Source organism: Aulostomus chinensis, chromosome 19 (genome assembly GCF_037954235.1).
Source record: "Aulostomus chinensis isolate RoL2024-O1b breed Wild chromosome 19, RoL_Achi_v1.0, whole genome shotgun sequence".
Classification (NCBI taxonomy): domain Eukaryota; kingdom Metazoa; phylum Chordata; class Actinopteri; order Syngnathiformes; family Aulostomidae; genus Aulostomus; species Aulostomus chinensis.
Genome location: NC_141338.1, coordinates 6,609,575 through 6,622,924, shown reverse-complemented (window position 1 = coordinate 6,622,924; position 13,350 = coordinate 6,609,575). Strand labels below are relative to the sequence as shown.

Below are 13,350 nucleotides of genomic sequence, written 5' to 3'. Positions count from 1 at the left end.
TCCTGGTTGACCAGATCTGAACTCATTAGTGTTCCAGAAAACATGCCAGTGGAAACCACAAGCATGTTCAAAGACTTGCACATGAACCACAGATGAGAGGAAGGTAAAGTGCCGTGAGGAACAATTATTCATCTTTTTAATAAGTGCAAGTGCAGATGGTAATCAGAGGAGCATCAATGACAGTAAGGCTGCTTTTAATCATGAAGGACCCATGCATGCCAGTTTGTTCATGTTCCTTGCTAGGATACCAGACTTCATGTTCAATGTTCCCTGCGTCAATGAATTGTAAATGACGAAGGACAGGTTGATGATGCAATATGCACTCAAACTCTATCATCTACTCCACAGTGGCGTTGAAAACAAACTAGTTGAAGAAAACAAAAGAAGCAGAAGTACCACCTCTCGGCGAAGCAGTCATAGGACTTTGAAGTTATCTAACATGTCTTCAGAGAGAGTCTTTGATGTGGAGAAAACTCCTCTCAAACCAGTGACACATTCCCCTGGAAATAATTGTCAAGTGTGTGTCTGAGCATGGTGACTGGCCTGCAGGCAGCACAGGCATGAGCCCTTGTTCATTCTTTGTTCAAAATGTTTTGCTGTTTTGGACATTTTTATTGTCTGGCACCGTGTGATGTGCTCCATGACATGTTAGGGTGAGGCGATGAAAGTTCTCCATATACAGTACGACCAAGATTCTGCCTTCATGTGGTGTTTTATAAGTCTATGTTATGCCTGCTATCATCAGCAACTTATCATGGTACACCTGAAATCATGGAGGAAAACCAGGAGAAATGTATCTTTAATTTTTGAATATTTTGGACATAATGATAATTTCTATTTTGAGGCCAAGCATAATTATTTGCTCCCTTAATTTAGTCATATCAAGGCCACTAGATATAACTTGGTTTCCATTTTAGTTTCTCGAAAGACACGATATGTCTTGTTCCCTCAATTTAAATCCTGTTCAAATTTAAATTATAACTACATTGATGGAACAACATATCTTGATGTCAACAACAATGTCATTTTTCCTCCTCCACGCCTCCAAAAATCAAACAAACTCCCCCTTTGGCTCCTGCAGGCGAGCTCTGTTAATAACAATCTGACAACACAGGTTCAAAGCTATCTTGATACTGAAAATTTACATTCAAAAGTGTTATAATTAACCACATGCTGTAGTCACAGCCAGCGGCAGGATGTCTGTTGTTCTTGCAGAAGCATCAAAATCAAACAGAAAGGGAACTCTCACCACTGGCAATGCCAGATCAAGAGCCTCCCTGTTAGTGGCTGCACTCTATCCAAATGTCCCACCAGTACATTTATAGAAGCGCATTCAACAGAAGTGACCATCACAACAGCTTTCACTCAGTAGCCTCCTACATGAGTCACCAGCTCTGCAGTGGCCACTATCTATCTACCGCTCCCTCCATCTCCTTATATGGACGTTTCTCAATTTTTATCGCTGACATGTGATTTCACCCGGCTCCAATTGTTTTTGTAATCACATAATGTCAGTTTTTGTACGTTCAGTGATTCTGCCGCTCTGCACTTGCTTCATCTATTGCACACCTGCTGATGCTGGGAGAATGATCCCTCCTCCATGGCTTTCCCTGAGGTTTCTGACTTGATTTGTTTCTAAATAAAGTTTGATTGACTGATTAATTTCCTACTTTTGTGTGGTCATAATTGCTACGACCACATCTGTCACTTACACATAAATATAGGTCGTTTTCACCACTTGTATTTACGGCCCTATCTGTTAGGCTGCCTGGTGGTGCTTATCAAACACCCGGTGGTGATTAAAACGGTGCTTCAAACACTGGTAAAATGAGATAAATTATGACCCTTTAGGCTTTCCATTTCCTGTTTTACTCCCTGCGTTTGTAGAGCAGATGCCTGACCACTCGCAGCTCCTCCCTTATTATACCTGAGACTTATTGTGTCATATGAGTATGTGTTGGTTTTCCCACAAGCTGCTCAGAGGATCACAAAGGATCTTAAGTTTCGGTGACTAATAAACAAGTGCATCTGAGGCCTAAACAGATGCACAAGTAAAGAAATGAGCACAGTGTCAACGCTGCTGCATTGATGTTCCTCTGAAGCACCAATTATGTACATTTGGTTCCAACATCTGTCCCACTCTGAGCTCTAGCCTGGAATATTTCTTGCTTACCCTGAAGTTTACTGTGAAGGCAAAACACAAATCAATACCTCTGCAACGTATCACCAAATTCAGCACATTGGATATTTTTTTTTTTTTTTTGTCCACGCAGCCTGCCACATGCATGTCACACACTTCATTTGGCGTAGCAAGTCTACAGTGTTCCTCTCAGCCCAGCGACTGTCAAGGGAGAATTTAGCTCATATTTTATTAAATCAATATGCAGCTACCACAGATGCCTGAGAAACTTGGCAGGTCGTCTTGAAATGGGTATTTTTTAATTCATTATTGAACATGGCTCAGTGACACACACATTATGAGAGAGAGAGAGAGAGAGAGAGAGAGAGAGAGAGAGAGAGAGAGAGAGAGAGAGAGAGAGAATGTGTGTGTGTTCATCTGAAATCTAGAGTCAGAACATGGACCCAGGCATTGTTTCAATCTGTATGAGTGTGTGCACATGTGTGGGTTTATATTTTAATCCCCCGGTCCACATTCAATCCATATTTTTCTTTTATTTGGTCACTAATGAGTCTCCTATCTCAGTTCAAAGAAAAAGAGATTTCTTTCAAGTATCATTGCAACTTTGGGGCTTGTTTATCTGTGTCATTATTAAGTCATCAAGAGGAGACACATTTTATGTTGCATCATTTATTGCCTTCAAATAAAATTACTTTTCTGCTGGACTGGCAGACAGGTTATGTCTCCAGCCTCTGACTTCTTAGTCTGAATGACTGTGAAATGACCTCATCTGCAACGTGGTAAACTGAAACGTAATATCTCTAAAGCAGCCTAAACTCAATGATTCATGCAGTATTAGCCGTGCTGCCTCCTCTCAGCATGCTGTTGTAGTGTTCACATGCCCATTATGCGTGCTTGTTGATGCCTCGAGACATGGTTATTTTTTTCTCCTTCTTTTTTAGTCAACTGATGTTGCTCTGAATTGCGTGAGCCAACTTTGACCCTTGATGTTTCTTTGAAGAATCCTTCAAAATGCAGGCCTTAATGACCAGACTGGACCCATTTACCTGATTTTTCAATGGGGTAAATACTGTTCTGCATGTATGGTTTCTGCTCCTACTTTTGCATGTGCCAGTATTCTTGAATAGCACTGCAGCATTGCTGACAAAATAGTTACCTACCTCACTCCAAAATCCAATTGTACAAGTGCACACACATACACACACACCCTTTCTCTTTATGGATTCAAAACCAGTCCTCTCTGGCTCCTTTGTTCGCCACTCCAGGCTGGGCTAAGATCCTCTCTGCACTCTGTAAGCCCACTCCGCTCTGTCATCAGGATTACAGGCTGCACTGTCGCAGATTAATGACTGACAACTCTACACTCCTCTCCAGTGCGTGGCACACACAGAGCCACTAGGAGGGAATATACGCCTGGTTGTAAAGGAGAGAGGAACAACTGCGGGGGAGATAATGCATTGTGTTGGTCTGAGAACAATATGTTATCTGTGCAATTGTGTGTGTGAAGTGGAATTGTGATTGTGCGATGCGGTTGTTTGTCGATAATGTGTGGCTTAATTTGAAGCTGAGCGCCAGAAAACCTTCTACACCTTCGTGCAGCGCAGCAGGACACAGTCAGTGAACATTAGGTTGGTGTGTGTTTGTACCCTCATGTGTGTACATGCATGGTTGTGTACTTCTGTTTTGAGAGCCCAGCAATAAAAAGTCCAGATCATAAGGGACTGTGCACTTTAGCCTGACAAGGATGCCTGAAATGTCTTTTCCCCTTCAATAACCTCCCAACAACAACAAAACAGAGTCTGGTTCTAGCTGCTTTGTTTGAGGCAAACCAACGTTAGTTACACAAATGCAAACAAGCAGGCAAACAAACTGAAAGCTAACACTTTATGAAGTTTGTAATAAATTAGGCCGGGGTCTCATACCAGCTCAGAGCCTCACAGAAGCAGCCCATGTGTGTCATGAATTACTAAGTAGTAATATTTGGGGCTTCTCACAGCCATCAAACAGCTGAGGCTTAATTTCTTGAGACTTGCCCTGGAGTGTCCTGGAAAGTTGGCTGTCTGAGTCGCCGATTGAGGTCTGGCGACTGGTATTTGGGTTGTGACACAAAATGTTTTGTGTTTCCAGAGATTGACAATCATCAAATGTATGTTTATAATTGCCAGTTGTGTGAGCAAGTGTTGTGATGTAAAATTCTGTGGAATGTTGTACTCTGTTACATTTATCTGTCAGCTGATAGTTCTGAGGTAATTTACCAACAAAATTTGAAATTTTAAATACTGTTTTGTAGGAGAAGAAACACGGCTGCCTTAAAGAAAGTCAATATACCATTAAACAATGTTCAATAATAAAAACAGTCAGACAACGTGTGCTCTAATTCTTCTGTCACAATCAAGAAAGGTAACCAACAACCTCATCATCCGCATCAATCAATGATTTCTGTCAGTTACTTGCAGTTACTGTAGGTAATGTTATTCAGCTGGTTAGAAGGCTAACATGGCGTTATCCACACAGAGACTAGCTTCGCAACAAAGGCAAATTGAACTCCTAAGGCTTTCATGTATGACCGAAATTAAAAATGAGAATTACTCAGGCTTGGAGCAAGTACATTTCACATCTTTGACCACAATTACATCAGAAACTAACAACATTCACAGTTGGATTTTCAGAGATTGACAGGCACTCAAGTTTGTTCTCAGAGGGAGGAACTTTCCCACTTTTCAGCTGCTCATGAATGCCCCATATAATTAAGGACCAGTTAGGTTTAGATGTAAGAAAATCGTTGATGGAAAGTCCAGAGTTTAGGTTAAAATAAGACACATACAGTATGATGTCTTTTGGTATTTGCTGATGTCAGAATCCAGTGCAGGTTTATCTCAGACATCTGAGTCCTTAGAAGAGAGTAACAAACTAGTCTGTGTAAGTCATGAGGTAGAGTGATGCCTTTCTCCTTGAAAGGATTTTTAATACTTCCACTAATGGAGTATTTTGACATGAATTAATTCACTGATTATAAGAACTCCATCTACAACAATAATTTAAACAGTTTTTGCTACAACCCCAAAATGACGACACATACCAATCACCTGTGGTAAAATACTTTTATAGAGCAGTAATCCATATCTGAAATATACTGTAGCATCCAAGCAGAACAGCTCTGAAATGTACAGAACTCAACTCACTCATGTCCTCTGTTTAAATATGCCATTTGTGTAATATGTCAGTTCATTTGTTTGTTTGTATGTGAGTGTGTACGTGTGTGCGTGTGTGTGTGTGTGTGTGTGTGTGTGTGTGTACGTATGTGTGCTGTTTAGGCTTCTGGATGTGTGCAGTCCCCCCCCCCCCACACACACACACTCCCCCGAAACAATTACAATATTAAAAGTTTTTCTTTTTAAATACAGGTCATTAATAATTTCTTCAAATGAATATAAAAGCTGGTGTTCTGACCCTCATTAGTCCATTAATGAAGATGAATCATTTATCTCTGTAGCTTCATGTCTTTTTCTATAAATTTTAATCATCTCAGATAAACCGTCAGCTCCATCCCGCTGTATTGCCTCATTGCCCCATTTTGACCTGATATATATTTTACTATATATATTCTCTTTATATCTCATAACTGCTTTCTTACGATGAACTTCTGCCTCCGTTTGACCTCAGCACATTTACCTTCCCGCGCCCGGATCAAACCTCGAAGCAGAGGTGGGAAGGAACAAATACTTTTTGCATTTATTTTTCTGAAAACTTTGTATGTTGACTCCCTTCATTTTTGCACAAATATCTATACCTTCTTCTCCTTACATTTTAAAAATAGACTTCCCACATAGGAGGGAACATTAAGATATAATAAATAATCCTTTATTTGTCCAACGGCAGGGACATTTCTGGGAACTTGCATAATGTTTTCTAAAGGTTCTGTAAAGGTGCAGAACATCCTGAACCTTTGAGATGTTCTGTAAGTTTCCTCTATGGGTGTGACAGTCCTGCAGTTCAAAGTTCTTTTTAGGACATTAGGACTTTTAGGATGAAAACAAAACGTTCCCCATTTTCTATAGTTATTACGAAAAATTTCCCTGTAGGGCTTTTTGAGAGGGAAAAGTTCCCCAGCAAGACTTGAAGATTCCCAATATGTTCTGAGTATGTTCTAAGGTGCCAAGGACATCTCCTTGTTTCCACTGTTCTTTAAAGAGTAGGGGATGTTATTTTGCAGAGGCAGAACATTCTGTATGTTCTAGGTATTAATGGATTTGATTAGGGAACATATATAGGCTATCCCTTCTATGTTCCAAGAATGTTTGCAGAACCTATAGTGACTTTACAGGAACATTTAGGGAATTAATCAATCATTTTATTTAGATCCTTGCATCACCTTCCCAGAATGTTGCCACCAACCTTTTCTGCAGGACCCCGGCAGGAAACGTCCTATATACATTCTCCTAAAATATTCCCTGAATGTTCCCAGAACACCATAAATGTTTGTGAAGGTCTACCAAGGAATACACCAAGAAAGTTTAAGAAACTCAAACATTCTTACTGTCTGATGACATCATTTACAATAGTAGAGACACTCAAGATGCTGTGGAAAGTAACCATCACTAACTGGGTTAAGACTTGAGTTTTAAAGCATTTGAGCAGAATTGGCAACATTATTATTATTAATATTATTATTATTGCACAATTATGTTCCATCTAGACTGATTTAAACCAAAAATGGATCCAACAATAACCATCAGTGCATATCTGACACCATCGACATCTAAACCGCTCCGTTTAAGGCTGTTTCAGACCTGAAGCGCGGTTTATGTTCATGAATATTTTGAGTTCTGTTACTTTATTTCTCATAGAAGTTTTGGTACTTTTACGTAGATAAAGAACGTATACCTTTGCCACCTCTGCCTGTAAGTGTTGAAGAGGCATTTGGGAGCTTTAACAACTGTCAAACAATCCTTATCAACTCTGAACAGCAGGAGTGAAAATCATAAATGTTGTACAGCTCTCTCTCTGCCCACAGTTTTATGTTTGCATTTTAATTCTCCAGGTCATCCCACTCTCGCTTTTAAATCAAATATCCAAAGGTAATCTTTTGTATGTTTTGAGAAGGGTATGCAGTGCATTACAGTATCAAAATGTCTTTTCCCTGATCCTCTTGAACTCAGAGAAACCAGAAGCATTTCTTCCTGTTCTTCTTGGTGGTGGTGGCAGGGGGACGCACCAGTTGAGGGGAGTCTTGTTGGTGTGGTGTGGAGGGTTGGGGACTGGAGGTCTGGGGCGAGCCCTCAGGAGGATCGCCTACCTTCCATGTGCGTACCACCTGCCCTTCCTGCAGACGGAAGTCGTGCTCTACACTGGGGAGGGACAGAGACAAAGCAGGGAAAATAATGAGTCACGATGCATTTAAGCATCACAGATATGTACAGTAGGATTCTCTGTACAGCGTAAGTCGCAAGAAAGCTATGAAAAGCGGCGAAGAGAAGCAGGGAAGACTCGTGAATCTGCCTGGTGAACAATAATGAAGCTGTTGACAAAGTGAATCAAGAGATAAAATGCTGAGTGTCACAAAAATATTGCAGCGCCAGGAGGGATAAGAGGACTGCAGTTGATACACCGGATAGAGTAAGCAAGGTGCATCGTCAGTCACATGAGAGTGTAGCCGAGGGGTTTCACTGCCGAAATGAGATGTGAACTCTGATGCGCCTCTGCAGAGACTATAGGTAAAGGTAAGCAATAATAAATGGATGCATCTGCAGTAAAGAAAGGACAATATTTGCTTTCTGAATTACTTTTGTCAGCAGATACATATTATTGCTTTCCCCTCGTGATCTGGTTCTCTTCCCTCTTTATTTTACTTTGCTGGTATTCTTGCTTATTATGCAGTGGCCTAGTTAGCCTGTGTTTCTCATCATCACAGCACAGATGCTGGAAATAAAGAGGACTCCCTTGGTTGAGGATACGAAGAGAGAGAAGTGCTGCAGAGGAAGAAGGGAGGACGACGGAGCTCGGCAGCAACAGGGCCTGGAGTTTTCATGCAAGAACAATGAGGACTCTCACATTCATTTCCATCTGGCTTCAAAACACCCACTCCCTCAGTCACTCATCCACTTCACTCTGGATGCCCACTGGTATTCAAATGCACAGAAAAACAAATGAAACATCAAACTCCAGACAGGAGCACTGTGCGGGCACCGGGTACAGATGAGTAAACAGTAAAAAGTGAGTGGGTACAAAAAGCAGTGGAGAGGATTTCTTCCCTCCGCAATATTTACAGCAGGTGGAGAAAACAGCCACTTGAACTGAACCTTTTTGAGGCAGCTGGGACTGCTCCACAGCTTGAAACACACCTCCAAAGCTGTGTAAAATGAGTAGGCAAGAAAGTGGTGGAGTCTACTGCCCTGATATGAAGAGAGCGTATAAAGGACTCCATGGCTACATGTTTACTGCCTCCCTTTTCGCCACCATACAGCTCAGCTCCCTATAGAGCTCCCCAGTGACTCTTGCCTCTCATCTGCTATGTTCCCTCTTTGTAAAAATGAATAGCCCCGGTCCACAGCTCTGCGTGACCGAGGCACATTGACGCTGCAGGGAGCTGTCCACCCTCAGCCTTAATTATCTGCACACTCAGCCCAGGAACTCTGGCAGGCAGAGGGTTGGGAACCCAACATATATCCCACCGCTGCTCCTCTCTCCTCTGCTCACTTCTCCTCTCCACGGCTCAGGAGGTAGAGTGGTTCGATTCTCCATGTCCTCCCAAGAGACCACGGCAAAGTCCTTGAACAGGACACTGAACCCTTACTTGCTCCTGATGAGCTTGTTGGCACCTTACATAGCGGCCGCAGCCATGAGCGTGAATGAGGCAACACTGTAAAGCACTTTGAGTATCGTAAAGGTGGAGAAGCTGCTACTGACGAAGCCCATTTGCCTTTGTCATTTGTATAGGCTGCAACCCTCCGCATGCCCTGCCTGTGGACAAATTAAATGAGTTTTAGACGTGAGGCAGGCTATACTACAGAATGACCCACACGGTAGTTGAGGTGCAAATCATCTCAGTAAATGGTGTCTCTGAAAGGGAGAGGAGCAGCGTAAATTTGTAGTGTTATTCTAGAAAAAGAAAACCATATAGACGGGTGAGAAATTGAAACAATACTTCACCCAAAACATGTATATGCCTTTCAAGCACTTACAAATAGGTGTGTTGAACTCTCAAAGTACCCCCCCGTCACATCTTTGTTACTCCAGAAAGCAGAGACCAACAGTTACATGTGCTTAGATTGAAGTTTATGTTACTATAGGCTAAGACAGCAAAGCTGCAAGGGTTATAGTTAGTTTGTAGCTAAAATCAGAGTATTTTAGTACATCTGAATGAAGAACAAGTGGATTAAGAGTTTGTAAACTAATTTTTGTTGTTGTTTTGTTGCTGTTGTTAATGCTTAATGGTTTAGCTTCAAGCTAAATATACGTGGCTGGCCCTTTCTGCATTCTGGAATCACAAAGAAACTTTGGGGGAAAAAAAATACTTTTGTGAGCTTAAGACACCTATTCGCGGCAAAAATACTTTTCTGGTGAAGTTTTGCTTTAAACTGCCCCTTAACTCAAAAACGCTTCACAAATTTTACTCACGTGGCTTTTTGCACATCATTATTTAGAACGATGTACTTGCAGACTTTGATGTTATGGTTTTTTAATTTTTCTGCTGTTTCATTGTGCTTACCTTGAATGAGTTAAAGACTAAACGTAAACTAAACTTAAAAACAAGAACTGCAACAGAAACAAAAATGGTGCGGGCCTAATGAGCAGGACATTGAGCAAACTTTGGGACTATGAGACATCTCGTGTTGATCTAAATATTTGATGTGAACAAAATCTGCGGATTCATAACCTACACTGTTCTATTCATTGTTCTCATGGTTGTTATTAATGTGCTACTTGATTTTGTAAAGAAAATCAGAAAAAAAAGATTTGTATGTCCATTTAAGACATAATAACTGCGGTGGTTCTTTTTTTGCACCCATGGATATTGGACCTAATTTTCTTTATTGTAATAAATTTGGCTTCAGAGGACGGAAGTGACTTTAATGTCAACTACAGGACTGCTGAAAAAGTTATTCTATAAAAACTGTGTCAGTATATCATCCACTCCCCCTGTACGACCTCACTTTGTGCATGTCATTCCATCCTCAGAGATTTACTGTATAAAACTCTTTTTAATCATTCAGTTTGGGAGAGAACGACCTTGCCCAACAGTGAGCACATCTCCTAGAAGGGATTGAATCGCCACGTTTGAAGTTACTGCATGATTTGCCTGGAATTCAAGGTTACTCAACTGTCAAGTAACATTAGAAATATTATCTACAGTATCGGTTGTAATTGTCATATTTCTGACGATAACAATGTTTTCACTGCTGGCAGATGAGCCAGGCGTGCTGGGAGGTCTACAGAGATCAACATGCTCACATACTGTGTAAATGAAATGCAGTCATATTGGATCTGGGAAACCCACCTGACAAGCTGGAAACTATATTTATCACAGTATTACATTTAAAATAAAGTAAGCATAGAGGTTGAGCAGGGCTTCATCTCTTTTTTCATCCTCCCATCTATAAAACATTCATACAACACCACCAGCAGGAGATCATCATTCCTCCGTCACTCTGCTTTTGCTGAAAATTGGAGAAGAGACTCTGGGTAGAAATATAGCAGCGCAAATGCAATCAACTGGAAATATATTTGCAATTTTTCTCCCCTATAGGCTCAATATCCTTAAAAAAAGAGAACATTTTATGTCAGTGGGAATTACATGTGCAGTTGATCTCTGTAGGGAATCGATGTTCACACCCACCGATGCACGTATGCCAACATCCAATGCAACAGATAAGTGTGCGTGTTGTCCACACACACACACACACACACACACACACACACACACACACACACACACACACACACACACACACACACACACACACACACACACAGCACCCTTACAATCACACATCCACCATCCTATCAAGAGAACAGGCTGTTCCCTGAGGTATTACAAGCTCCTATTATTCTGAGAGGGTCCCACCAGCTGTCAGGGTCCCGAAATGGAATCTAGACTTAAACCGACTTCTGTGCTACCCCCATAAAAATTCAGCTAGAACTGATCTGGGGGGAGTGAAGTGTGTAATCATTCTACAAACAAGAAATTACGGCTTTCAAACAAACAAAGGCTGCATTCAGGTGCAGCAGTGCAAATGTCCACATGTAATGATTCTCAGAACAAAAATCCTCCAAAACCATGCAGCTAAATGAGTTGTTTGTTGCATCCCTCTGATACAACACATTTTGCGTGGTTAGGTTGGGGAACTAGAACACCTGGTTGGGATTGTGAAAAGATTATGGTTTGAGTTAAAATGAACATTGTTTTGGTGGAAACAGGAAGCCCACACTCAGGGTGACACAAAAATCAACAGCTGGCTCTCAATGCAGCATCCACTTCCCATCACAAATCAAAGCGGCGACAAAATACAATTAAATTTCCATACAAACAGTTGCAGAACAATCATTTAATCCAATTTTATTTATAAAGCCCAAAATCTCAAATCACCTTGAGGGGCTCAATCAAAACTTTCTTGTATTTCACTAGTAGCCTCAAACAAGAGTCTCTTCAATCAACCAATCTCTTCCCTCAAACGCTATTCAATTTTTCTCCCTATTATTGGCATCATGCGACTTTCTACTTTCATGTGGGCATATTTACTACAACCACTAGGTGGCATCTGTCACTCAAACATGAGTATAAGGTGTTTTTGCCAGCCTAATTTACAGTTTATCTGCTCATTCATCTGAGGAGAACTGGCTGCAAAAAAATTTGAATTTTTTTGCAAGTATATCTGTATATACTGTAGTTTTAGTGTTTAGCATGCTAATATTGCTGTTTATCACTGCTCTCTTTTTGATTTGTGAATCTTTTTCAAACAGAGCATTCTAGACAAATTTGACCAGATGATAATAATAGACCATAACTCAAAGAATCTCCAAAGTTCTTATGCTTTTGAGGAGCATCGCTCTGTATTGAACAGAATGGAAAGAACCTCAGGTATCAACCTCATGACGATGCCAGAAAAAGCCAGCAAAGCTGAGAAATCAGTTGAGATCAATAAAGATGCATCTTCTGGGAACCATGAACTGGTGAGTAAAATGTCATTGAAATGCATCCAATCGTTGTAGGGAAGCAAGTTTTCTCAAACAATGTCCAAAATTTCAAGATAATAAGATTAGATTAGTATCATTAGGGTGAGCGCTCCAAAACAAAAGATGATGAGATAATCAAGATGTAAGATTTAATACGTCAAAATCCAGTTTTGAGGTCAGATCCCTAATTGGCAGCTGGGCGAGGCGTCTTATTTCACTGACTGATTCATCTCATTTCACTGACTGATTCATCTCATGGAGATCTTTATTTGGAAAAAAACACAGACATCCATAAAATCTAGCGTATTCAAACATCCTCCCATCAAACTCAAAGAAGTCTGTAGAAATACTGAAGAAACAGAAGGCTTTACTTGACAAGACAGAAGACTCAGACAACAGCCGACTGAAACTGATGTCTGCAACAAGCTGAGAACGGCGCGGTTTGCTCGGAGGGGACTGTGTGACTGAGCAGGGAAAGAAAGACGCTGACACTCGAAACATGACTAATTCCGGATACATCATCGTATGATTTATGCAATCCACGGCAGGAGTCAGCTCCGCGATATAATTCATGCTAATCATAGGATGCTAAAAGCACAAATGTACATCACCAGCAGTCAGATCTTGTTACACCGCAACGTCATGTATGCCACGAGACACAAAAACATACCATTAGTGAAACTGTTCAGGCCTTTCAAGGCCGATTTATTTGGCTTCACGACTGATTGCAGAAAGTCTTGGCACCTGTTCAAACTAAACAAACCTGTAGTGGATTATATAAAACAGCATAACCTTGGGTAACTGATGCTACCATCAACTCTTTTTCCATCTCTTCTGGTGTCTTTTACCATTGCATAGTAACGAATACCCAATATTTACATTGTTTCTCCCAGAAATTACCCGTGTAGAACTTATTAGTAACCTCTGGCACTTTCCACGGGGCTTTCATTGTTTTTCTTGGGTTTCTACTTCTTCTCCATGAATAAATAACACAAAATGTTGTTTATCAGAGGGAGCAGATGAGGAAGGTGGAAGGT

The 13,350-nt window shown here is 40.9% G+C and overlaps 1 protein-coding gene across 4 annotated transcripts in view; it reads right to left on the bottom strand.

Annotated features, from left to right (window-relative positions):
• Positions 1 to 5,229: 5,229 nt before the first annotated feature.
• The window catches only part of LOC147243831 (uncharacterized), a 42,340-nt gene continuing 34,219 nt past the window's right edge, over positions 5,230 to 13,350 (bottom strand). For all 4 annotated transcript variants that reach the window (XM_086186992.1, XM_086186993.1, XM_086186991.1 and 1 more), the window contains one exon: positions 5,230 to 7,488. In XM_086186992.1, the coding sequence (XP_086043118.1) occupies positions 7,296 to 7,488 (193 nt within the window). In that variant the 3' untranslated portion in view covers positions 5,230 to 7,295. The remainder of the gene's footprint in view (positions 7,489 to 13,350) is intronic.